At 40.2% G+C, this 27819-nt stretch overlaps 1 protein-coding gene across 1 annotated transcript; it reads right to left on the bottom strand.

Moving 5' to 3' along the window:
• Window positions 1–384: 384 nt before the first annotated feature.
• On the bottom strand, window positions 385–27166 carry NLRP7 (NLR family pyrin domain containing 7). Its single transcript, XM_088800722.1, has 8 exons — window positions 27114–27166; window positions 24100–25698; window positions 22165–22278; window positions 17881–18048; window positions 8110–8280; window positions 7583–7753; window positions 5410–5577; window positions 385–840 (listed from the first exon to the last, which is right to left on the bottom strand). Exons 1-8 carry the CDS (start codon window positions 27164–27166, stop codon window positions 537–539), a joined length of 2748 nt encoding a protein of 915 aa, XP_088656848.1. The 3' UTR covers window positions 385–536.
• Window positions 27167–27819: the final 653 nt, after the last annotated feature.

The raw sequence follows: 27819 nt of genomic DNA, 5'->3' as shown, positions 1-27819 counted from the left end.
TGAGTAGTTGTGACAGTGACCATATAGACTACAAAACCTAAAATATTAGCCACCTGGCCCTTTGCAGAAGAAGCTAAGCAACTCCTAAGTTAGAATACCATAGAACTGATTAAGAAAACCATAAACCACACTGATCATGTAGACTCATCGGGCTAATATTAAATGAGACCAAGAAATCCTGAACTAGGGCAGAAAATAGACCAAAAAATCAATCATCTATGAACTTTGTAATATTTTTTCCTAGACTAAGTATACCAAGTATAAAGTTTATGCTAAGTTAGCTTTGGGGTATGTTAATAAAAGCAGCTTCAAACATAGTGCTTTGCCTTTTTTTATCCTTATACCCTTGTGAAAGATAACAGAATTTTGACATAAAGTGGGTAAGTGACTTGTGCAGAATTTGCTGTAAACCAGAGAGTGAAAGTCAGTGCTCAATTCTACATTTTGACCCAGTCATTAACATTTGACCCTCTGGTCTTCATTAATGGGATGTCATGAGAGAGATGTGTAATTACTGAAGAATTATCTCAGGGCATTCAGGAAAGGAAGTCGCAATACGAGGATCTGCTTGTTCTGGAATCCTTACAATCTATTGTCAGTTTGGGGTTGTTGTCTTTCATTTCTTTCAACAGCTTCTGGATTTCCACACTAGATTCATCCATCTTCAGCCTGAGTGTCTTTAAGGGGCCATTATTTTGTTTCAAAGCCTCAAAGAGCACTGCTATTCCACTCTTCCCCAAGATATTCTCACCGAGGTCCAGAGTCTCCAGCCTCCAATTGCTAGTGAGAGCAGATGCAAGATCCTGGCAACAGAAAGACGTGATGGAACAGCCACATAGTCTGTTGAGAAAGAGGACAGACACCAAATCATTCACTGAACAAGTTCTATTTCAGAACCTACCTTGTTGCCAGGCATACTCTGACTTGTTGAGGACCTAGCAGTGAAGAAATGGGGAAAGAAATTATTTTCTTTATGGAGCTTATTTTAGTGACATTGGACATAAGACAGTGGATAATGTATTGAAGATAGTGGATAATGGACAAATTATTAGGGTAAGTCAGCCAGAAAATGATTAGGTAGGTGTGTGGTGGTCCATGAATTCCTTACTGGGAAGATGATACCAAAAAAAAAAAGAAAGAAAAAGAAAAACCCTAAAGGTAGAGAGTGAAACATTATGGTCACTGGAGGAAGTAAGTCAGTGTAGCCAAAATACCAAGCTGGGGAAAGTAGAAAGAGTGGCTCCTAACTGATAAGAGGACACCGTAGGGTCTTGTAGGCTATGCAAAAAACCTTCAGGTGATATGGGGAGTGATACGGGGAGCTTCTGAGTCTTTTGAAGCACAGGTGCTGTGGTATGGCTTGCAACTTGAGAGGTACATCAGGGTGATGAGTTGAGAACAAACTTCAGGAAATCAAGGACCAACACCTGCAGACCAGCTCGGAGATCATGCAACAGTCCATGTGAGAGGTGGTAGCTCAGACGAGAGTGTCAGGAGTGGGGGGAAAGGTTGTCATCTTCTCAGCATCTGGAAAGGGGTACCTCCAAATGGTTTGAATATGACGTGTGAAATGAAGGAAGGAGTGAAAAGATCAGAAGCCTTACAGTCAGTGAATAGAAGGATTGGACTGTTTTCTTTCAGCCCTTACAGCAAGTTGCGTTAACTCTACTCGCCAATACATGATATGTTATCAAGACTCCCACTCCTTACCAGCTTTCCCTAGAGCTCTTTCTAGACTCAAAGATGCCATTGCCTGTGGAGGACATAGGGGGCACCACTTGCAGGGGCTACAGCTCAGGCCAGCTAATACAGAGCCTAGCCAGCTGGCTCAAGCCACAGGGACCCCTGAGCCATGTGCCCTTGAGCACTGCACCACAGTGCACACCTACATGTGGTGTCTCCAGCCATCCCTCTGTTGCCCCAGGCACTATGACAGGCGCTGCAGATACAGAAAATAAATTCAATTCCTCTCTGAAATAAAATCTACCATGAATGAGTAAATGAATTGACTAATTGTGTTATATCCATACAATAGGATGTGCTTTAGCCGTATAAGGAATGAAGTATGTACACATGCTACAATGTGGCTAAACATTGAAAATGTTACACTAACTGGAAGAAGACACACACACACACACACACACCACAAAAATGAGTCCGTTTATATGAAATATATAAAATAGATCAATCCATAGAGACAGAAAGCAGATTTGTGGTGCCAGGGGCTGTGGGAGGGGAGCTGACTGTTTACAGGTTTTAAGTTTCCATTTGGGGTGGTAAAAAAGTTCTAGAACTAGATAGTGGCAGGGTTATACAACATTGTAAGTATACTAAATACTACTGCATTGTACACTTTCAAATGGTTCCTTTTATAGTGTGTGAATTTCACCTCAACAAAATTAAGTTTTAAAAAATTTACAGTTCCAGTGATTGGGTGGAATAATCCTACTGCAATCAGTTTATTACTTGTTATAGGAAACAGAGCATGCTGTAAGAGGATAGTCAGGAGATCCCTGAACTATTCAAACTAGTTCTTCCCCACAGTAACCAAGGTGAAAAGTGAAATATTAGCAGACAACCCTGAAAATTGCAGTCTCAGTGCTCTAATCAGAAAAAAAAAACAGTAAGAAAAAAGACCTTGCAGTGGGAAAGAACAGGGAGTGGGAGAGGGAAGACTTAAGTGATATACACAAGAATGAGGAGACAAAGCATGAGATAAAGTTAGAGAGATAGGAAGTGGCTCAGCCACAGAGAACACGCTTGGTAACACAGATTCACATGCTTGTTATATAAAAGTGTGTACAAGGAGGTTGACAAGTGCACAAAGTAACTCAATAAATGCACTAACTGTGCTGTTATGAGAATGAGTCACATAGAAGAATCATTCATTTCATAAGGGGAAAATTGAATGTCTGAAGTCACAGCAAATAAATATATGATGGGATCTGAACCATAGTGTGATGTCAGAGTCCCTAGTCCATGGCTTTGCTATGGTGCTGGGTCCTTATCCAGTCATCTGGATGAACCCCCATCTTTAGATGCTGTGGAAGTGTTTGCTCAGCATGTTCTCCAACTTCTAATTCAGGGGAGCTCAAACTTAACTGAACATTGGAATTGTCTGAGGGAATTCTGACCACCAAGACTTTTTTTAATTTTTATTATTAGTTTCAGATGTACAAAACAATGCAATCGTTAGACATTTATACCCCTCATAAAGTGATAAACCCCTCCCCCAATCTACTATCCCTCTGACATTGTATACAGCCATTACATTTCCACTGTCTCTATTCCTTATGCTGTTATAGTTTACATTCATTATTATTCAGCTTCAGGTGTACAGCACAGTGATCAGGCATCTACACCATCCCTGAAGTGGTCTCCCTAATAAGACAAGTGTCCATTCGATACCCTACAAAATCTTTACAACATTATTGATTATATTCCCCAAACTGTCTTTCGTATCCCCGTGGCAATTTTGTGGTTACCGATTGTGCTGTCTAATCCCCTCACGCTCTCCCTCATCCCCACACGTCCTCTCATCTAGCACTCCCCAGTTTTTTCTCTATATCTCTGAGGCTGTGTCTGGTTAGTCTGTGGATGGCAAACAGACATATGAAAAAATGCTCAACCTCACTAATCATTAGAGAAATGCAAATAAAAACCACAATGAAATACCACCTCGCTCCTGTGAGAATGGCTATCATCAATAAACCAACAAGTGCTGGCACAGATGTGGAGAAAAGTGATCCCTCATGCACTGTTGGTGGGATTGCAGATTGGTGCAGCCACTATGGAAAACAGTTTGGAGGTATCTCAAAAGTCTGAAAATGGAACTACCTTATGACCCAGCAATTCCACTCCTAGGTATCTATCTGAAGAAATCCAAAACTCTAATTCAAAAAAATGTATCCACCCCTATGTTTATTGCAGCACTATATACAATAGCCAAGACATGAAAACAACCAAAATGCCCGTCAGTAGATGACTGGATTAAGAAACTGTGGTACATTTATACAATGGAGTATTACGCAGCCATAAAGAAGAAAGAAATCTTACCATTTGCAACAACATGGATGGACCTAGAGAACATTATGTTAAGTGAAATAAATCAGACAGAGAAAGACAAATACCATATGATCTCACTTATATGTGGAATTTAAAGAAAAGAATAAATGAATGATTAATCAGAAACAGTCTCAGAGACATAGAGGAAAAACTGAGGGTTGCTAGATGGGAGGAGGGGTGGGGATAAGGGGGAAGGTGAGGGGATTAGAAAGCACAATCAGTAACTACAAGGTTGCCACGGGGATATGAAAGTCAATTTGGGGAATGTAATCAATAATGTTGTAAAGATTTTGTAGGGTATCCGATGGACACTTGTCTCATTAGGGAGACCACCTCAGGGATGATGTAGATGCCTGATCACTACACGGTACACATGAAGCTGAAGCTGAACAATAATGAATGTCAACTACAAGTTTATATATATATATAAACTCCACAAGAAGTGGAGTACAGCATTAGGAGTAGAGACAGTGGAAATGTAATGGCTGTGTACGATGTCAGAGACATAGTGGATGGGGCGAGAGGGGTTATCACTGTGTGAGGGATATAAATGATAAATGTCTAACTATTACATTGTTTTGTACACCTGAAACTAATAAAAAATGTTTAAAATTTAAAGAAAAAAAGAAACTGGTACATTTATACAATGGAGTATTACTCAGCCATAAAGAAGAATGAAATCTTACCATTTGCAACAACATGGATGGACCTAGAGAACATTATGCTAAGTGAAATATAAGTAAGACAGAGAAAGACAAATACCATATGATCTCACTTATATGTGGAACCTAAAGAATAGAATAACTGACCACCAAGGCTTTTAAGAGTTCCCAAGTATACCCATGATAGAAAACAAAAGCACCTTATATGTTCTAGTGTTTTTCTGGTCTCTGCAAGGTGGAAAAAGTATTTCCATGACCTCGCCTCTCCATCAGGGATCTTGTTGAAAAGTACATTGCATCAATAATATGCATTTCACTGACTTGGAAGAGAGAAATGAGGCTAAGATTGACATCTTGTTGAGGGTACCATTGCATTTCCTGGGGGGTAGTACCCATCTATAGTTCTCTGGGTACTGCGCTGTGGCAGGCCCACAGTGTTCTAATCACTGAGCCCAGGAGAAGCACTGCACTCCGGAAATCCACTTCACTGGAGCCCCATTTACATGCCACTCTTCCAGGCCCTCTGACTGACTTTGTAAGCACCCAGTTACCTGTATTCAATTTCTGTAGGGTTTGCTCCTAAAATTGGACCAAGAGCGATACTATTACAGTTTACATGATAAAATATCTCAGAGAGGTTCAATATTTCCAAAACACCTTAAAAATGAGCAAGAGTACCTACCCCAGATATATTAGGTTACAGTTTGGCTTCTTCAAAGCCTCACAGAGAAACCACAATCCGGTAGCTATGAGATTGAAACCCAAGTCCAAGTGTGTTAGGCTGGAGTCTCTTTGGAGAAGCTTTGAGATATATTTGCATCCATGTCTGGTTATGTTGCAATGACACAACCTACAAGGACAGTCATAAGAACAGAAGTCTGTTATCCCTCTGTGACACATGCCCTATGAGGTAGTTGTCACTTACAACATTACATATCTTCTACTCGAGCCATATAGTTTCAGGGAGGCTTGTACATAAAAACATGCAAATGGAGTGGTGATTACATCACCTCCACCCTGCCAAGGTGGTAGAGGGTGAAAGTGGCCTTTGACTGCCACCTTTTGTTATGGAGGAACACACACATCTCCTAAGATACATCTCCTAGAACAGCAGCATATCATATAGGTCAAGAGCTTAGGCTCTGGGTTCAGACAGACTCAAGACTGAATCTGAGTCCTCATTTATTTTCTGCATGGTTAGGTCATTAGGATTCCACTCTCCCTGTCTTTTCTATTTTACTTCAAGTCTTGTACTTAATTGCCACAACAGAATTGTAATGCACACAGAAGCTTGGCATCCCTGATATCTTAGTGGCTGTGTTTCTAGTTTAAATGCTGTAGACTCCCCTGCAAGCTTAGACTTCTACAAACCCTCCTGGTGAGGAGACCAGACCACAGAGAAGGATGGTCATGTGGCCCATTCAGGCAGGTGGGTCTACAATCGACCCTGACAGCCCTGTGTCCCAAGCATGGCATCATAGCAACTGACGCTATGGAACCTGAAGGGACATGACAAAGAGGAGATGGATGGCAACTGGACCAAAAGATGTCATGCTTTGTAGTACGTAAAATCCTAAAATCATATGTGAACTGGGGAGTTTAGGGAGGGAGACTAAAACAAAGTCTAAAATTAAGTTTAGACAGCCTACAAAATGAAGGCTTGGTCAAACACTGGCTTTATGTATTTAAAGTAATAATTGTTCACAACTCTGTTAATAGAGGAGGCTTCGTACCTACTACCCAGATATGCCCACAGGCAAGCTAAGTGGTGAAGCTTCAATTTTCTAATTAGTAAAATTGAAATAAAAGTAACCATTGCATGTGGTTGTAAGGATTAAAATGATAATTCTTGTAAAATGTAGTAGAGTCCTTGACACACACTAAGTGCTTAATAAGCTTCAGGCATTTTTTGTTGTTGTTTAGATGCCTAAATCAACTCTAACTTTAAAACAGGGCCATTTACAGAGCAATATCATATGTAAAATTTTATAGGCTTTTTTAAATTTTCTCTATCTGCTACTAGAAGCCAAATACTCATTTTTCCTATTTAGTTTTAAATGATTGGGGCGTATGTGCTTAAGGTATACCCTAGATTGAGACATTGGGAGTTTCTAGGACCAGCTAGAAGCCTAGAGATAACTGTCAGACAGTGGTTTTCTAGGACAGCAAAAGCCCCAGAGAAATAAAAACCAGATAGAATTTCTGAACAGAAATAGGTCTCTACCTCTACACAGTCTCTTGAATGTTGCCCTACCTGTGATTCTAATGGGTACAGGTACTTCATGTTGGGCTTGTTCCTGTGTAACAAGGTGAGCAAACTACAGCCCATGGGTCAAATCCAGCCCACCACCTGTTTTTTGTAAACAATGTTTTATTGGAACACAGCCACACCTGTTCCTTTATATGTTCTCATGACAACAGCAAAGTCAAACAACTATAATAGAGACCATATGGCCTACAAAGTCTAAAGTGCTCACCATCTGGCTCTTTACAAAAAACAAAAACTTTTCAACCCATACCATATACCTCAATCCATCCCCAAACGCAAGGGGAAGTATGTCTTAAGAACTCAAAAAACATACAAAAAACATCAGATCTCAGAACCAATCATCTATGCCAGCTTCCTAGAATAGGAAAAGGCCAGAAAGGAAATTCTGCTCTGAAAAGTAGGCAAATACTAATGTCTGTGATTCTACCTGTTCTTTCCCTAATTTGTACCAGGGTCTTGCCAATTTCATTCAGGCAGAATTATTAAATAGTTTCATCTGTCCTACCAATCTTACATACAACACATACACAAATACACACACACACACACACACACACACACACACACACACACAGCAGGGACTTACACCAGGGTCTGTAATTGACATTCGGGGTAACTCAAGCCTTCACACAGAAGTTTCACCCCACCATCTCCAAGGTTGTTCTTGGCCAAGCACAGGTGTGTCAGTCTCTGGGTAACAATCAAAGCAGAAGAAAGCTCCTTGCAACAGGCTTCCGTAAGGTGACAGTTTTCCATCCTACAGAAGCACCACACACATGGTAAGATGGCGAAAATGTTTCCAAAATCCAACCTTCTTGACCACACACATGGCAAGATGGTGAAAATATTTCCAAAGTCCAACCTTCTCAACCGACAACCCTCCTTACTGAACACACCCTCTCTATCTTGTTCTGGTGATCACAGCCATGAAGGATCAGAAATGAGAGAAGTGCAAGCAAAATGCATGAATCATCTGCCTGGGACCAAAAACTGAGAACCAGATGTCTACATCAGTAGGTCACATATGGGTTACCCTGAAAGTCTGATACTACCATTGCTCTTCTCTATGTGGCCGAGACAATAAACTCTCTCCATGGAAGAGCAAAGACTTACGACAATCTCTGCAGGAAGCACTTTGGGTGTCTCAGAGTAGTGCACAGCAACTTAACGCCTTCATCCAGGAGCTCACTGGCCATGAGATCCAGGCATTTCAGGGACTGGTTGGTTTCAAGGGCCAAGGAGAAATTATCCCACTGCTGAGTGATGTCAGAACAAGACCCCAACCTGTGGGATACATGGGGGCAAGTCATTCTTCTGGGAGGACAGAGAGAGGCCCTATCATCTTATTATGTTTCCCCAAAGATTATATCCTTGGTTTTTATCTCATTCTACTCCAATATGTGTCCAACCCTGGTCTGAATTGTTGGAGAGAGTTGATTTCCTTTGTTTCTTCAAATATCCTCCTGGTCATTTGGTCAACATCCAGCCTCATTTCTAAGAGAAAAAAAAATCTATATACTATTCTGTGTGAAATTTCACCAACATGACCTATTTTTCACATGTCATTTTTTAATACGATCATGTTCCATGACTGAGTCTGTACTAATCTTGCTGAGATCTAGATATTGGATTCTATAGCGGAAAAATATTGATGCCTGATACTCAAAAAGTTCAATTTCATATATCTGACCCCCTCAAATACATGGTGATGGAAGGAGAACTGACTCTTGGTGGTGAACACACAATGCAATACACAGATGATGTATTATAGAAATGTACACTTGAAACTTATATAATTTTATGAACCAATGTCACCCCAATAAATTTAATGAAAAATAAATAAATAAAGTGTAGATTTCTACTAAAAAAAGGTCAATTTCATAAACTATTAAGGAAGAGGCAAATTAAAACAAGGAGATACAATTTGACCCTTAGGCAACTAGGTCCAAAATTTGTTGAGTTTAAGTGTTGCAAGGATATGGAGAATTAGGAACTCTTTCTGTTGATGGGAATATGAATGCCATTGTTTGGGAGAACATAGAGGCAATCCATTAATCCCTTATATTAGGCTCTGAAATCCAGCTACTCTTACAGACACAGAACAGAGTATGGAACTCTGGGACAATCTTATTGTTTGAATCATGGTTCTGCCTCTTACCATATTCAAAATCTTTGCAAGTTACTTAACCTTTGTAATATTCTTTTTTCCCTGTACTTTGAGGAGAGACAACACCTTTATGTCAAGCAAATAAAGAAAGTAATCCATCCACATCCTGTGATTGTTAGGATGTATGTCATAGGAAAAATTGGAGTGCTTAAATTAGTACTTTTCCTCCCTCAGAGCTTAACCTATAACAAGGACATTACAAGTTTACTTAAATAATGGAATACAAGGTGAATTTTAAACTGTCTCAAATCACATAAACACAAACTGAAGATTCCACATCAGCTATTTGTCATTTTGGAGACTTAAATTATCCACTTAGAAATATCACTTATCAAAACTTTAGAATAACAGATTAATGTTGGAGAGATGTCATAGGAATAGCCATAGTGAGGTGGTCTTCCTGAGTTCTCCTCCAGAACTTACCACAAATTCAACGTCTACAACCCATCAAAGGACTCTGTTCATCACACGGAACAGCAAGAGACTCCTATGAGGATTACTTGAAGGTGGGCAAACCGTACGAGCAGGGGAAGAGGGAAGGGAGCGATGTGGAGACGTGGCCCGCATCCGCGGTTACGTAGACGCAGGACGACCCAGGACAGAACAGAGATCACAAGAGCCAGGAGGTGGGCTCTTTCCCTGCATCCCATAGAGATCTCTCCTTCCTAGCATATCCAGTGTTTGAGGCAGTAACCTCAGCTGAGACCTCCAGCTGGGCCCTAGGTCAGACAAAGAAGTAAATGCCGTACCTGGGCCCCTCCCCACACTCTCCCACAGCAATCCTACCTCTACCCTTCCAGAGTCTCAAGCTGGAGGGCCCAGCTTGAGGAGTAGTGTCGGATTACAGAGGAGCCATAGAGCTCAAGATCTGGGAAGACCCTGTTTGCCGCTGTGACCTAGTGAAGAGGTTGGGAAGAGTGTGACATCACTGGAAGACTCCTCCATCCCCAGCACCCACCTTTTCTGGCCTGCCTAGGGCAGGGCAATTACAACTGCGGAGACACACTCAGTGGTCAGCAGCAGGTGGCAGAGGCACCTCTGGGCTTTCAACAGCTCAGAAATCTCATGCCCTCCACATGCCCTGTCAAAAGAAGTGCCCTTAGACTCAGAAGATCTGGGCACGGGGTTGGCTGTGGTACACTCAGCACGCAAATGTGCAGGTGAGAGCAGAAACTGCACTGACTTTGTAAAAACTACCATCCACACCCCACAGCCCCACTCATCTAGAAGTGCAGTCCCAGTGTCACTCTGGGCGCCAGCCAACCGGCTCTGCCTCTACAAGACTCAAGGACTCTTTGTACAGCAGAGAACAACCTGGAGATTGCTTGGTGGGCTTAAGCCAAAACTGGAGCTGCTTTTTTTTCTTTTCGTATCTTTCATATTCTGCCTGTGTTGAGTGTGGGTTATCGGTTGTTTTCACGTTAGTGTATTTGGTTTTTTTCTTCATTGTTGTTGTTGTTGCTGTTGTTGTGCTTGGTGATTTGCTTTGTTCTGAAATCGCCCTACACCAGGGCCCAGCACAAGAGGCACAAGATTCAACACAGCCAGAGGCCAACTCCAGACCAAACCAGAATACTACCGGGTTTGACCTACAGGTGACACACGCAGAGGGAATTCTCTACAGGCACAAGAGCCCATAGGGGCCAAGCCTCATTTGAGCGGTCAACCCTCACGCAGCAGAACATCCACTGTGGGCAGAGCCAAGTCTCACAACTAGTCAGCCTAGGAGTCAATCCCACCTACTGACAAGCCAAAGGCAATTAAAGATCAACTTTAACAGGGCAATACATACAACACAAGGGTAACCTTTGGAGCACACACACAGGAGAATAGGGAAGTGGTGCAAGTCAAATATAAAAGTCACATACTACATAAGATCACCCAGCAAAGACCAAGAACCCTAGGGATTCTACTCAATACATCGAAGAAAACACAGAGTGTTGGCTAGAATGGGGAAAGAAAGAAACATGTCCCAAATAAAAGAACAGAAGAAACCTCCAGAATTGGAACCAAATGAAATAGGGGTAACGAACCTATCAGAGACATAGTTCAGAACACTGATGATAAGAATGTTTAAGGAGCTTAGTGACAACATAAAGAAGGATAGAGAAATCATAAAGAAAAACCAGTTAGAACGCAAGAATACAATAATTGAAATAAAGAACACACCTGAAGGAATTACCGGTAGGTTAAATGAGGCAGAGGATCGAATCAGCGACTTAGAAGACAAGTTAGCAGAGATCACCCAAACAGAACAACAAAAAGAAAAAAGAATTAAAAACAATGAAAATCATTTAAGAGACCTCTGGGATAACATCAAGTGTAACATCATGCACATCATAGAAAAACCAGAAGGTGAAGAGAGGAAGCAAGGGATTGAGAACATATTTGAAGTAATAATGACCGAAAACTTCCCTAACCTGGTGAAGGAAACTGACATACAAGCCCGGGAAGTGCAGAGAGTTCCAACCAAGATAAACCCAAACAGGTCCACACCAAGACACATTATAGTTAAAATGGCAAAGGTTAAAGACAAAGAGAGAATCCTAACAGCAGTAAGAGAAAGACGTCAGGTTATATACAAGGGAACTCCCATAAGACTATCAAATGACTTTTCTACAGAAACTTTGCAAGCCAGAAAGGAGTGGCAGGAGATACTCAAAGTGATGAAAAACAAAGGCCTACAACCTAGATTGCTTTACACAGCAAGGCTATCATTTAAAATTGAAGGAGAGATAAAGAGCTTACCAGAAAAGAAAAAGCTAAAGGAATTTATTACCACCAACCCAGAATTTCAGGAAATATTAAAAGAGCTTCTGTAAGCAGAAGAAAGATGAAAACAATCTAACTACAAATTTTAAAAATGGCAATAACTATGTACCTATCAATAATCATTTTAAATGTAAATGGATTAAAGGCTCCAATCAAAAGACATAGGGTGGCTGTGTGGATAAGAAAATAAGACCTTTGCATATTTTGTATACAAGAGACTCACCTCAGATCAAAAGACACACAGGCTGAAAGTGAAGGGTTGGAGTAATATATTTCATGCAAATGGAAATGAGAAAAAAGCTCCTGTAGCAATACTTACATCTGACAAAAAGACTTTAAAATGAAGAATACATTAAAAGACAAAGATGGGCACTACATAATAATAAAGGGATCGATCCAACAAGAGGACATAACCCTAGTAAACATCTATGCACCCAACATAGGAGCACCTAAATACATAAAGCAGATATTGACTGACACTAAGACAGAGATCAACAGTAACACTATCATAGTAGGGGACCTCAACACACCTCTGACAACAAGGGACAGGCCTTCCAGACAGAAAATAAATATGGAAACAGTGGCCTTAAATGATACATTGGACCACTTGGATTTAATCAACATTTTCAGAGCATTTCATCCCAAAGCTGCAGAATATACGTTCTTCTCAAGCGCACATGGACATTTTCCAAGATAGACCACATGTTAGGCCACAAAACAAGTCTTGATTTTTAAGAAAATTGAAATCATACCAGTTGCTTTCTCTGACCACAGTGCTATGAAATTCGAAATCAACTACAGTTCTGATGGGGGGAAAAATAAAGAAAAGAAATCAACTACAGGAAAAAAACTGGAAGACACACAAATACATGGAGGCTGAGTAATATGTTACTAAAAAATTAATGCGTCAGCAATGAGATCAAGGAAGAAATCAAAAGATATCTTGAGACATACAAAAATGAAAACTCAACGACCCATAATCTATGAGATGCAGTGAAAGCAGTCCTAAGAAGGAAATTCATAGCCTACTTAAAGAAACAAGAAAAATCACAAATCAACAGTTTATCCTTACACTTAAGGGATCTGGAAAAAGGACAGCAAGATAAGCCCAAAATGAGTACAAGTAAAGAGATAATAAAGATCAGAGTGGAAATAAATGAAATAGAGACCAAAAAAAAAGAAAAAAAGAAAAAAATGCAAATGATCAATGAATCCAAGAGGTGGTTTTTCAAGAAGATAAAATTGACAAACCTTTAGCCAGACTCATTGAAAAAAAAGAGAGGACCCAAATTGATAATCTCAGAAATGAAACAGGAAAAGTGACAACAGACATCACAGAAATACAAAAAAAAATTAAGAAATTACTATGAACAACTATATGCCAACAAATTAGACAATCTGGAAGAAATGGACAATTTTCTAGAAGCATACAACTTTCCCAGGCTAACTCAAGAAGAAACGGAAAACCTGAATAGCCTGATTACTACCAGGGATATTGAATCAGTAATCAACAAGCTCCCAACAAACAAAAGCCCTGGAACAGATGGCTTTACAGGGGAATTTTACAAAACATTTAAAAAAGAATTATCACCTATTCTCCTCAAAGTATCCAAAAAAATCCAAAAGGAGGGAAGACTCCCAAACAATTTTTACAAGGCCATTATCGCCCTGATCCCAAAATCAGACAAAGACATTACAAAGAAAAGAAAACTACAGGCTGATATCCCTAATGAACATAGATGCAAAAATTCTCAACAAAATGTTAGCGAACAGTATTCAGCAATATATTAAAAAGACCGTACACCATGATCAAGTGGGTTCATTCCTGGTATGCAAATTTGGTTCAACATCCACAAATCAATTAATGTGATACACTCCATTAACAAAATGAAAAATAAAAATCATATGATCATATCAGTAGATGCAGAAACAGCATTTGACAAAATCCAGCAGCCATTTATGATAAGAACTCAAGAAAGTGGGAATAGAGGAACCGTATCACAACAAAATAAAGGCCATATATGATAAACCCACAAGTAACATCATACTCAATGGGAAACAGCTAAAACCATTCCCCTTAAGATCAGAAACAAGGTAAGGTTGCCCATTTTGTCCACTTCTATTCAACACAGTTCTGGAAGTTCTAGTCACAGCAATCAGACAAGAAAAAGAAATAAAAGGCATCCAAATTGGTAAGGAGGAAGTGAAATTGTCGTTATATGCAAATGACATGATACCATATATCGAGAACCCCACGGACTCCACCCAAAAACTATTAGAACTGATAAATGAATTTAGTAAAGTAGCAGGATACAAAATTAATATTCAGAAATCAGTTGCATTTGTATATACTAATAATAAAACATCAGAAGGAAAAATTAAGAAAACAATCCCATTCAAAGACTATAAAATACCTAGGAATAAATTTAACCAAAGAAGTAAAAGACCTGTTCTTAGAAAATTATAAGACACTGCAGAGAGAAATTAAAGAAGATACAAATAGATGGAAACACATACCATGATCATGGATAGGAAGAATTAGTATTGTTTAAATGTCCATACTGCCTAAGGCAATATACAGATTCAATGTAATGCCTATCAAACTACAAAGGATATTTTTCACAGAAATAGAACATATAATCCTAAAATTAAATGGAACCATAAAAGACCCCGGATAGCCTCTGTGTTCTTGAGAAATAAGAACAAAGTGGGCGGTATCACAATACCTGACATCATATTATACTACAAGGCTACAAAATCACAACAGCACGGAACTGGCATAAAAACAGACACACAGATCAATGGAACAGAATAGAGAGCCCAGAAATAAATCCATGCCTATATGGTCATTTAATCTACGACAATGGAAATAAGAATTTACGGTGGTGTAAAGACAGTCTATTCAATAAATGGTGCTGGGAAACCTGGACAGACACATGCAAAAAAACGAAGCTGGACCACCTTCTTACACATATACAAGAAAAAATTCAAAATTCATTAAAGACTTAAATGTAAGATCTGAAACCATAAAACTCCTAGAAGAAAATACAGGAAGAAAGTTTACAGACATTACCTGGAGTAATATTTTTACTGATATATACCCTCAGGCAAGGGAAGTAAGAGGAAAAATAAACATATGGGATTACGTCAAACTAAAAAATCTTTTTCACAGCAAAGGAAACCATCAATAAAACAAAAAGTCTAAGCGAAATAAGTCAGACAGAAAAAGCAGAGAACCATATGATTTCACAGATATGTGGTATATAAACCAAAAACAACAAAAGACCAAGACAAACAAATGAGAAACAAAAACTCATAGATACAGACAATAGTTTAGTGGTTACCAGAGGGTAAGGGGGGTGGGGGGTGGGAGATGAAGGTAAAGGGGATCAAATATATGATGATGGAAGGAGAACTGACTCTGGGTGGTGAACACACAATGAGATTTATAGATGATGTAATACAGAATTGTACACCTGAAATCTATGTAATTTTACTAACAATTGTCACCCCAATAAACTTTAATTTAAAAAAAAAAGAAGAAAAAGATAAAAATAAAAATAAATAAAACAAAAAGGGATCCTACTGAATGGGAAAAGGTATTTATCAATGATATATCCGATAAAGGGTTAACATCCAAAATTTATAATTAAAAAAAACACTCTTTCGCCTCAACTCCAAAAACACAAACAACCCAATTTTAAAAATGGGCAGAGGACATGAAGAGACATTTTTCTAAAGAGGACATACAGATGGCAAACAGACATATGAAAAAATGCTCAACCTTCCTAATCATTAGAGAAGTGCAAATAAAAACCACAATGAGATACCACCTCACCCCAGTCAAAATGGCTGTCATCAATAAATCAACAAAGAACAAGTACTGGTGAGGATGTGGAGAAAAGGGAACCCTCATGCACTGTTGATGGGATTGCAGATTGGTGCAGTCACTATGGAAAACAGTATGGAGGTATCTCAAAAAACTGGAAATGGAACTACCTTATGACCCAGCAATTCCACTCTTGGGTATCTATCCAGAGAATTCCAAAATGCTAATTCGAAAAAATCTATGCACTCCCATGTTTATTGCAGCACTATTCACAATAGCCAAGACATGGAAACAACCGAAATGCCTATCGGTAGACAACTGGATTAATAAACTATGTATGGTATGAGCCGTCCCAGTTGCTCAGGTGGTTGGAGCGCCGTGCTCCTAACACTGAGGTCACCGGTTTGATTCCCACATAGGCCAGTGAACTGTACCCTCTACAGCTAAGATTGTGAACAATGGGTCTCCCTGGAGCTGGGCTGCCAGCGAGCAGCTAGAGGTCAGCATTAGCTGCTGTGGGATGCCAAGGGCTGCCGTGTGCTGCCATGAGCATCCGGTGGCCAGTGTGAGTGAGTGGCCAGCAGCCAGCGAGAGCTGCTGTGAACGGCCAACCTACAATCGGAGACTGACAGCTTCAGCCAGGGGAGGCGTAAGGCTCATAATACCAGCATGGGCCAGGGAGCTTTGTCCTACACAACTAGACTGAGACACAATGGCTTGAACTGGAGTGGGGAGTCGTGGAAATAAGGGGGGGGGGGAAAGAAACTGTGGTACATTTATACAATGGAGTATTACGCAGCCATAAAGAAGAATGAAATCTTACCATTTGCAACAACATGGATGGACCTAAAAAACATTATGTTAAGTGAAATAAGTCAGACAGAGAAAGACTAATACCTTATTATCTCACTTATATGTAGACTCTAAAGAAAAGAATCAACAAATGAACTAGTCAGAAACAGTCTCAGATATAGAAGAAAAACTGAGGGTTGCTAGATGGGAGGGTGGGGATAAAGGAGAAGGTGAGGGGATTAGAAAGCACAATCGGTAACCACAAGATTGCCACGGGGATACAAAAGTCTGTTTGGGGAATATAATTAATAATGTTGTAAATATTTTGTAGGGTATCCGATGGACACTTGTCTTATTAGGGAGACCACTTCAGGGATAATGTAGATGCCTGATAACTGCTGTACACCTGAAGCTGAATAATAATGAATGTCAACTATAAATATATATATATATATATATATATATATATATATACACACACACACACACACACACACATATATTCACAAGAAGTGGAGTACAGCATTAGGAATAGAGACAGTGGAAATGCAATGGCTATATGCGATATCAGAGGGGTAGTAGATTGGGGGAGGGAGTTTATCACTTTGTGAGGAGTATAAATGATAAATGTCTAACTATTACATTGTTCTGTACACCTGAAACTAATTAAAAATAAATTAAGTTTTAAAAATTTTAGAATAACAGATGTTTTTTTAATTATATGAAAAAGAGTACCATCAAAAGTGGTAAACATTCCCATTTGTGTGTATACCTCATAAATGTCAGAGCAGGACTTGAGGTCATTTCCAAATCCAAAAACCTGTGCCACTAGCTGGTACCTCAGGTTGCTATGCATCTGAGTCTGGAGGGAAAACTGGTACCCTAAAGATGTGTGATGATAGTCAGAGCACTCATTATGGGAGTTCACTGAGGAAAGAGGAATCTCCCCAACCAGTGAGCTACCAGGAACAGGATACTTGATGCTTCTATAGCATTACTCAGTGGCCAGTTAAGGTCGATGGCCATTTTGAATCACAGCAGGAAGGCAAAATGCAGCCTGTAATACCATGTCCCTAAGCTAGAGGATGACACAAAATTCTGGGTGTTTCTTTGCATTCTGGGCTTGGTAGTCAATGCAGAGGACAAGCTATCTCCGGAAAGAGCAGAGGCTGAAACCCCATCCAGGTTCTAGTTGAGGATATGTTCTCCTGTGTAGCATGACATGCACTCAGCGTGGTACCCTCTTCTGTCTAGTTCACCCAGCAGCACAGCAGAGCTCACAGCATGCTTTCAATGCTGAGAACAGCAATGGCATGAGATCTACCTCAAATAATGCAGATTACATCTCAAGTGTTTCAGGGTCTCACACAACAGCAGCAGCATCTTCTCACTGTGGACACTGCCTTCCAGGGTCAGGTGAGTCAAAGTCTTCTTACCAGTGAAAGCCAGACAGAAGTCCTGATATGCTTCGGCAGGGGAGACATTTTTAATCCTAGGAAAAATAAAAAGGAGGGATTCCATTTTGGAAGCAATAGATAGTTGGTGCTGTGAAAACTGTAAGACGAGATGTCACAAGTCAAGATGGAAAGGGGGAAGACAGTCTGATATGCTCACTTGAAGAACAAGTCAGTGGAATGACAGCTGGGAAGAGCAACACGAGGGACTGTGAATTCAAGTGGTACATAGTGATGGAAGGGAAGATGGAAAGAGGCAGTGAAGGGCTGGCTCACTCTCATCTTTGCCCATGCTGTTCTCCAGATGAAACATCCCTAACCTTGTTTTCTGTGTCATATCATTCCTTTCAACCTGCAGCTCACAAACGTCTTCCCCTCCCCCTCAACACTTACTGGCTTTGTCTAGTAAGAATAAATCACTTACCCCCATACCCCCATGTGGTCATCTACATTTCTACAAAGCAGTTCTGATTTAGGCTACAGCAAGCTATGGTTTCTAAGATAATAAATAAGTTACAGACTCCTTGAAGGTATGGACCGTTAAGAGTTTTTTGTGTGTTTTTTTAATTTCCCTGTCAGCTAGCATGATTGTGGAATATTAAATTGGATTAAAATAAACCGTAAGTGGGTTATAACATGGATTTTCTGTAATCAAATGCTAAGCTTCAAGAAACAACTCAGCATAAAAAAATAAGAAGGTTTTCCTAGCACGTAAACTATGCCACCTTCTTAAACATTAACAGTCAATCAACTTCATGTTATACAATAATGAAGCTAGCTCATAAATTATCCTGTATACATAGTAGGAAATAACAAAAGAAAGGACTTTTTCAGGGTCTCTTTTTAAAGCATGCTTAATGCACCCTAATTTGAGATACAATCAACACCCACGTGACTGTCTCTTTAACTACACTCTTATTCAGATATTTATTTCCACGTGTACTGTTAGAGCATCTTAGCCTGCTTTCACCCAGTGCCTCCAAACCAGGCGATCTATCCTCCTGTTGTGAAATGCTCTTCTCTCTAAACATGCAATTAGTCTTGACCCTTCATTTTAAGATAGTGAACATTCCCTGTGTCTTATCTAAAAGAAGCTCCAAAATCAAATTTTCAGCACAGAGTCAGAATAAGACATTCAGAGCCCCTGCTTAAACTGTCCTAAACTCTTAGTGATGCAAATTACAAGTGTCTTTTAATTCTTGTTCTCATGTAATGCCTTACAAAAACAGCAGAGTAATGTAACTTTACTAGCAATCGTCACCCCAATAAACTTTAATTTAAAGAAAAAAAAGAGCAGTGTAAGCTTTTCAAGGCCATACAGAAGAAATCGACATCTTTACTGGCATTGGCCCATGTTAGATTTTGTTGCTGTGTACACACACACTCCATGACATTCCTAGATAAGCTATCTGTCACCTGACATCAGCAGGTACAGTCAACTGATGTGTGGCATAGCTATTTGTTGTAAGTAAATAGGACTACATTTTCAATGGATTAATTAAGGCTTCTACAGAATGTTGATTTAGGGGAAAGTTTCAGCAATGTATCTGTATGGAGTTTTGAACAGAACTTACGAAGTTTATCCCCTGAACATGTGTTAGTTGAAAAGTCTATACCATTTGTATACACCAATAACAAACTATCTTAAAGAGAAATTAAGAAAACAATCCCATTCACAATTCCTTCAAAAACAATAAAATACTTAGAAATAAATTTAGCCAGGGAAGTAAAAGACCTGTACTCAGAAAATTAGAAGACATCAAAGAGATAAATTAAAGAAGATACAAATAAATTAAAACATATACCATGCTCATGGATAGGAAGAATTAATATAGTTAAAATTTCCATACTACCAAAGGCAATATACAGACTCAATGCAATCCCTATCAAATTACCAATGATATTTTTCACAGAACTAGAACAAATAATGCTAAAGTTTAAATGGAACCATAAAACACCCGAAATAGCCACAACAATCTTGAGAAATAAGAACAAAGTGGGAGGTATCACACTACCTGGCATCAAATCATTCTACAAAGCTATAGTAATCAAAACATCATGGTATTGGCATAAAAAGAGACACACAGATCAATGGAACAAAATAGAGAGCCCATAAATAAATCTATGCCTATATGGTCAGTCAATAAATGACAATGGAAGCAAGAATTTACATTGGGGTAAATACAGTCTATTTAATAAATGGTGATGGGAAAACTGGACAGATACATGCAAAAAAAATGAAAATGGACCACCTTCTACCACATAAACAAGAATAAATTCAAAATGAATTAAAAACCTAAATGTAACACTCGAAACATAAAACTCCTAGAAGAAAATATAGGGAGTAAATTTGCAGACATAACCCTTAGAAATACTTTTACTGATCTATCCCCTTGGGCAAGGGAAGCAAAAGAAAAAATAAACATGTGGGACTACATCAAACTAAAAGGTATTTTTATGGCAAAGGAAATCATCGATAAAACAAAAAGACATTCTACTGAATGGGAGGAAGATATTTACCAATGATACATCTAATAAGGGGTTAATATCCAAAATTTATAAAACTCAACGCCGAAAAAACAAACAACCCAATTTAAAAAATGGACAGAGGACATGAAGAGACATTTCTCTAAAGAGGACATACAGGCCAACAGACATATGGAAAAAATGCTCAACATCACTAATCATAAGAGAAATGTAAATAAAAACCTCAATGAGATACCACCTCACTCCGGTCAGAATGGCCTATCATCAATAAATCAATGAACAACAAGTGTTGGTGAGGATGTGGAGAAAAGGGAACCCTCGTGCACTGTTGGTAGAGTTGCAGATTGGTGGAGCCACTATGGAAAACAGTATGGAAGTATCTCAAAAAATTGAAAATGGAACTACCTTATGACTCCTGGGTACCTATCCAAATAAATTCAAAACACTAATTCAGAAAAATATATGAACCCCTATGTTTATTGCAGTGCTATTCACAATAGCCAAGATATGGAAACAACTGAAATGCCCGTCAATAGATGATTGGATAGAGAAACTGTGGTACATTTACGCAAGGGATTATTACTTGGCCATAAAAAAGAATGAAATCTTACCATTTGCAACAACCTGGATAGACCTAGAGAATATTATGCTAAGTGAAATAAGTCAGATTGAGAAAGACAAATACCATATAATCTCACTTATATGTGGAATCTGAAAAACAGAATAAATGAGCAAACTAAACTCAGAAATAGACTCAGAGGTATAGAGGGAAAAACTGATGGTTGCTAGATGGGAGGGGTTGGGAATGGGGAAGCAGGTGAAGGGATTAGAAAGTGCCAGTTAGTAATCACAGTATAGTCACAGGGATATGAAATACAGTACGGGGAATATAATCAATAATGTTGCAAAGATTATGTAGGGTGCCAGATGGGCACTGGACTTATCAGGGGGATCACATCATAGATTGTGTAGATGCCTGCCCAATGTGCTATACACCTGAAACTGAATATCTATATACACATATATTTACAGGATGTAAAGTACAGCATAGGGAATATAGTCAATGGTATTGTTAACAGCTATATACAATGTCAGAGGGTAGTAGATTGGGGGGTTTATCACTTTGTGAGGGGTGTAAATGTCTATTACATTGTTTTGTACACCTGAAACTAATAAAGAAAATAATAAATAAAAAGAAAAGGATGTCCTCATAGTCATCTGTCCAAGTGGCCCACATCATGACTCACATCTGCCACAACCTACCTTACTCACACTCATTTCTCAATCCCACTCTACACACTAATTATAAGCTCATCATTGTCTCTCCAACATGTTCTTATGCACATATTTGAACTTATCTCTCTGAAATATTTCCCCAGTTCCCACCGCAGGTCTCTTTCTGACATGCACATGCCTATTTTTCCTACGGGTCAAGTTTCAAACACGCCTCACAGCGTATGTATGGAAGGATCCAAACTCTTGGCCAGATTTCATGAAAATGACAATATGACATATAATTCTCCCACTAGACACATTTAAGGATGGGAACCATTTCATTTCTTTGTGTTCTGAGCACCTGGCTGTTTGAAACCAGGTCTAACATTCAAATATGGGTCTCACATTAAAAATGCCTGAGGACAGCCATCGCAAAATTAGCATCTACTTACACCACCTTCTGGAGATGACAGGTAACACGGGTAATCTGCTCACAAAGAATCCTCATGGAGGAGTGACTCAGGAAGCTTTGACCCACATCCAGAAATTTCAGGTTCTTGTTTGAACTGAACACAGAGCAAAGATCCGTCCAGAGACAAAGAGTGTGATAGTCGCTCTGTGACCTAGGAGGAAGTGATGGACAGGAGCATCTATTAACAGTACATCTGGGAAAAGTCATGAAAAGCATTAGGTTGTTCTGAAAAACCATCAATAAATGAAAAGTAACCTGCAGAATGGGAGGAAATATTTATAAATCATAGCTCTAATAAGGGGTTGATATCCAAAATATAAAAAGAACTCGCACAACTCAATGGAAAAAATCCATTTTTAATTGGATCTTTTGTTGTTGTTGAATTGTATGAGTTCTTTACATATTTTGGATATTAGCCCCTTATTGGAGGTGTTGTTTACAAATATCTTCTCTCATTCCATTGGTTGCCTCTTTCTTTTATTGATGGTTTCTTTACTGTGCAGAAGTTTTTAGTTTGATATAGACCCATAAAATGGGCAGAGGACCTGAATTGACATTTTCCCAAAGAAGACATACAGATGGCCAACAGCTACATGTAAAGGTGCTCAACACCTCTAATCCTTAGAGAAATACAAAGCAAAACCACAATAAGATATCATCTCTCAATTATTAGAATTGCTGTCATCAAAAAGACAAGAGATAACAAGTATTGGTGAGGATGTGGAAAAAAGGGAACTTCTGTGCACTGCTGATGCGGATGTGAATTGGAAACAGTGTGAAGGTTCCTCAAAAAAATTAAAAATAGAACTACTGTATGACCCAGAAATTCCACTCCTGTGTATTTATCTGAAGAAAACAAAATTACCATCTCAAAAAGATATCAACACCCCACATGTAGCAGCACTATTCACAATAGCCAAGAAATGGAGACAACCTAAGTTTTCATTAATGGATGAGTGGATAAAGAAAACGTGGTACTTATATGCAATGGAATGTTATTCAGCCATAAAACAGAAAATTTTGCCATTTACCGCAACATGGCTGCACCTTGAGGATATGCTGCATGAAATAAGTCAGACAGAAAAAGACAAATATTGTATGATCTCACCTACATGCGGAATCTGAAAGAGAGAGAGAGAGAGAGAGAGGGAGGGAGGGAGGGAGGGAGGGAGGGAGGGAGGGAGGGAGGGAGGAAGGAAGGAAGGAAGGAAGGAAGGAAGGAAGGAAGGAAGGAAGGAAGGAAGGAAAAGAACACACTAAACTCATAGATACAGAGAACAGACTGGTCATTGGCCCAGGCAAAGTTTGAGTGAAATGGATGAAGGGAGTCAAAACATACATATTCCAGTCGTAAAATAAATATGACACAGAGATATAACATACAAAATGGTGACTATAGTTGTGTCTTTTTGTTGGGTTTTTGTTTTCGTTTTGGTTGTTGTTGTTTGGGTATTTGTTGTTGTTGTTGTTGTTGTTTTGGTGACTATAGTTTTTTAAAAAGGAATTGGTAGGGAGAAAATGTATTAATGTTGGGAGTGTCCAGGCACATCCTAACCCATTCCCCACATGAAAACTATAACACTAAAACAGAAGCATACTACACTTCGGATGATGAGCATACAATGGAGTACACAGATGTTGTACTATAAAGTTGTACGCCTGAAATTTATGTAATGTTACTAACTGATGTTACCCCAATAAATTTAATTTAAAGTTTTTTTAAAGGTTCCAAAGACCCCATTCCTAGTCTGAACATCATGGAACCTATCTTGAATGGTGAGCCGGCAGGAGGCAATTCCAGCCAGAAGAAAACACCGACCTTAAGCCACAGGGAGCAGGAGCCTGTCCTCTTCCCAATGTACGAAATGAAGCCAAAGGTGGGAGAACCAGTAGAGTAAGAAGTGACTGTTCTTACCTCTGGACCCATGTGTCAGATTCTGATGCAGTGTCATTCTCCAGGAATAGCCCCTTTTCTACCTGCAGTGAGATTTTCTGCAAGTTTTGACAGTGCTTGAGGCAGAAGGATGAGTACATGATGTCCATTTTGTTTTTCAAATGCAGAGACATGTCCTTCACGTGGACCATCGCTTCCTCTATGAGCTGCTCGTCCTGAGACTCGTAAAGACAGTACAGCACCTCCTTCATGGCCATCACTGAGGAGAAGGGTTTATTCCCACTGGACTTGGATTTCAGTAGTTCCTGCTTGATGCCCATCGACACTCGGCAGCCAAAAGTGGTCTCCAGCTCCCTGGCCCGCTCCTTGTTCGAGAGGCCGAATAAGAAGTACACGACGTGGGTCAGGCTGGGGTTCTTCAGCCTTTCTTCCCTGGAGAGCAGCTTCTGCACGTCCCCAATACCCCCTCTGGGGCTCTCTCCGTCTTCCTCCTCCTCGCTCTCCAGAAGGTAGAACATGGCCGCTAACAGCTGCTGGACACTGAGGTGGATGAAGGAGTAGCAGCCCCCACAGTCTCCGTCCTTCTGGAGGACGTTCTTGTCCAGGAAAGGACGGAGGTCACACTCCTCTACCCCGAGTCTCCCCAGGTCTTCTCCATCGAACACAGATGTCTGCGTCCACACGCCCTCAGCAGCCAGGACACACAGAGCCTTCACTGGCGCCACGAGGTGCTGGCTGGGGCAGCTGCCAGGGCCCGCTGTGAACTGGCTGCACAGGAAACGCAGGAACAGCGAGGTGGTGGTTTGGCACGTGGGGCCCGGGTCTTCCCCCTTCTCCATCTGCAGTTTCAGACAAGTGCACACAACCCAGCACACGGCAGGAGCCGAGCCCATGTGGAACAAAGCTGGATTGCTCTTCATCAAGTCGAAAGCTCGCAGTGCCTGATCCTCGTCTTGAAACTGTTTCAAGAAATACTCCCTCCTGTCCAGCTCTAAGAGCCCCTCGATTTCCATGAGGAGCGGCTGTTCCAGCAGGAGCCGGAGCTCTCTCAGGGCCCCCGGCCTAGTGGTGATCAGCAAAGTGGCCTTGGGTAACATTTTTCTCTTCAGCAAACTCCCCAGGAGGACGGGCACCGGCTTGCGCTTCTTCCAGTCACCACAAATGTCATGGATGAGTGACCCCGAGGGGACTCTCAGCTCATCGAAACCATCGATGACAATCAGGACTTTGTGTGCCTGGGTGAGGCTCTCTGGACCAGCTTCCTGCAAATCTGGCCAGTTCTTAGACATCAGCTCTGCAAAAGTGCACGCCCCCTTGTGGTTGAGCTCCTTGCAGCTGAGATAGAAGGCCGCACTGAGTGTCTCTGGGAGGTTGTCCTGGGTCCAGTCCAGCATCACCTTCTTTGCCAGTGTGGTTTTCCCAACACCCGCAGGACCGTATAGCACCACCGTAAGTGGCCTTAGCTGTGCGGGTGTTTGGGGATTCAAGAATGATGTGAACTTTTGACTTCCCTGGGTGATTTTGTAGTGGAAATCGTCACCATCTCCATAACAAAATGTGTTCTTCCAGATAGAATAAAATTTCTCCATTGTGTTTCTGTCTCTCTCCTCTTCACCTGTACTGATACACAATGGGAGAAAGTTGTGCCAGTGATTATACTCAACTGGAAATTATACTTTGTAAAGCACCAGAAATGAGAATACCAAGAAGAAGCAAATTATGTTGCACTCTACCAAATATCAAACATCTGACTATAATACAGCTTTTACCCAACGGCGTTTCTAACATCCAAGACCCTGTGGCGGGCCAGCCGCCACGAGTCGAACGGTTCCTGACAAGGGGAGTGGGAATGAAAAAAAAGATACTCACACATATGATGATGGCGATCGCGGACTTCAGTGATCCTGAAGACGCTGAGTTTATTCTGTCCCCAGAATTTATACCTTCTGTGGACGTGCAGTTTAACAAGCACAAAAATGCATTACCTAGTTAACAGTAAATCTTTAACTTTAACACAGGAGACACAAAATTTACTGAAACTCCCAAAAGTAATTATCTCATCAATTGCCCTGATAGGCATCAGCCTTCTGTTCTGGGAACTGGCCACTCCCACCACATTCCTGAGCAGCATGCAAGCACTCTCCAGATGCAGGCAGAGACAATTGCTTCAGGGGGAGGAAATAGGTTAAGTATAAACCGAACCATCCTGTTAAGGCTTTAAAGTTAACTGCAACCATGGCTCCCCACATCTCCCCCTTTTTTATTTTATAGGAACAAAATCCATCCAGCCAGGATGGCGAGGTGACGGTGCCTGTCTTAGGTGTTTTAGGACGCCTGCCTCAACTTACCCGTCATTGGTACTCATATTTTATCATACAAGCCCTGTCTTAGGTGTTGAAGTGGCTCCCAAATATTTACCCGTCGTTGACTAACCCGTCCCTCATAAATGCACAGGAGAGAGAAGCGTATTGCTTGCCTTAAGCTCAAGCTGATGGATGTCAGCTCGTAAGTCTAACATTTTGTTGATGAAACATCTGATGAGGATGGGGAGTAGGCACAGAACCAAGCAGACACAGATGCTCAATGTAAGAAATATTATAACAGAATGGGTAATATAAGGCATAGAGGGCAAAACACTCCTAAGAACATCAACAAACTCAGAGGCAGCCTGAGCTGCATCAAATTTTAAAGGTTCAGCTTCTCTCATACTTTGAATTTTATCATGAAGCCAGCTTTCTTTTATACACACAGAAACAAGATTACATAGAGCAGCTGAGGCAGCAAGTACAGATTAGTTATGTTTTCTCAAAGTTTGGCCCTGACTGTCTTTATCTCTTTGGTAATTTCTCATCCCCAGAACAGCAGGTGTCTGTTTGTTTTTTATGCTTATCGGAGTCTCCCTCAGCCATCCTCCCAAACTCTGCTTGAAGTTACATTTTCTTAACCCTTAATGCTCCAGCTCCCTACAGACCCCTTCTGCCTTTCCCAGCTTTGGGTTATCTATTCTTCGCACTTGTGTGCACTTTGTAAAATACCCATGGATGTGAGCTTGATTCACAGGGTTATTTGTACTTCGTAGGTCAGACATTATTGTAGATAAAGAAAACTGAATATTCTTGAGTCTGGTAACCACTAAACTATTGTCTGTGTCTATGAGTTTTTGTTTCTTCAATTGTTTGTCTTGTTCTTTTGTTGTTTTCAGAGGGTAAGTGGGAGAGGGGTGGTAGATGAGGGTAAAGGGAATCAAATATATGGTGATGGAAAGAACTGACTCTGGATGGTGAACACACAATGTGATATATAGATGATGTAATACAGAATTGTACACCTGAAATCTATGTAACTTTACTAACAATTGCCACCCCAATAAACTTTAATTTTAAAAAAATACATTCTTTTTTTTTAATTTTTTTTTTATTAAATTTATTGGGGTGACAATTGTTAGTAAAATTACATAGATTTCAGGAGTACAATTCTGTATTACATCATCTATAAATCCCATTGTGTGTTCATCACCCAGAGTCAGTTCTCTTTCCATCACCATATATTCGATCCCCCTTACCCTCATCTCCCACCCCCCACCCCCCTTACCCTCTGGCAACCACCAAAACATTGTCTGTGTCTATAAGTTTCTGTTTCTCATTTGTTTGTCTTGTTCTTTTGTTGCTTTTGGTTTATAAACCACATATCAGTGAAATCACTCTGCTTTTTCTGTAACATTTCGCTCAACATTACACTCTC

The sequence above is a fragment of the Rhinolophus sinicus genome, chromosome 8 (genome assembly GCF_057876585.1).
Source record: "Rhinolophus sinicus isolate RSI-liver-muscle chromosome 8, RSI-T2T, whole genome shotgun sequence".
Taxonomy (NCBI): domain Eukaryota; kingdom Metazoa; phylum Chordata; class Mammalia; order Chiroptera; family Rhinolophidae; genus Rhinolophus; species Rhinolophus sinicus.
This window is presented reverse-complemented; position numbering and strand designations above follow the sequence as displayed.

Excerpts from the sequence above, each read along its gene's own strand:
- NLRP7 (XM_088800722.1), bottom strand. The coding sequence starts at position 27,166 with ATGTCTGACCTACGAAGTACAAATAACCCTGTGAATCAAGCTCACATC. Across the intron at positions 8,281-17,880 it reads TGTAATCTGCATTATTTGAG|GTTGGGGTCTTGTTCTGACA; the intron begins GTAGATCTCATG and ends TGTATCCCACAG. Across the intron at positions 5,578-7,582 it reads TGTCAATTACAGACCCTGGT|GTTGTGTCATTGCAACATAA; the intron begins GTAAGTCCCTGC and ends CTGTCCTTGTAG.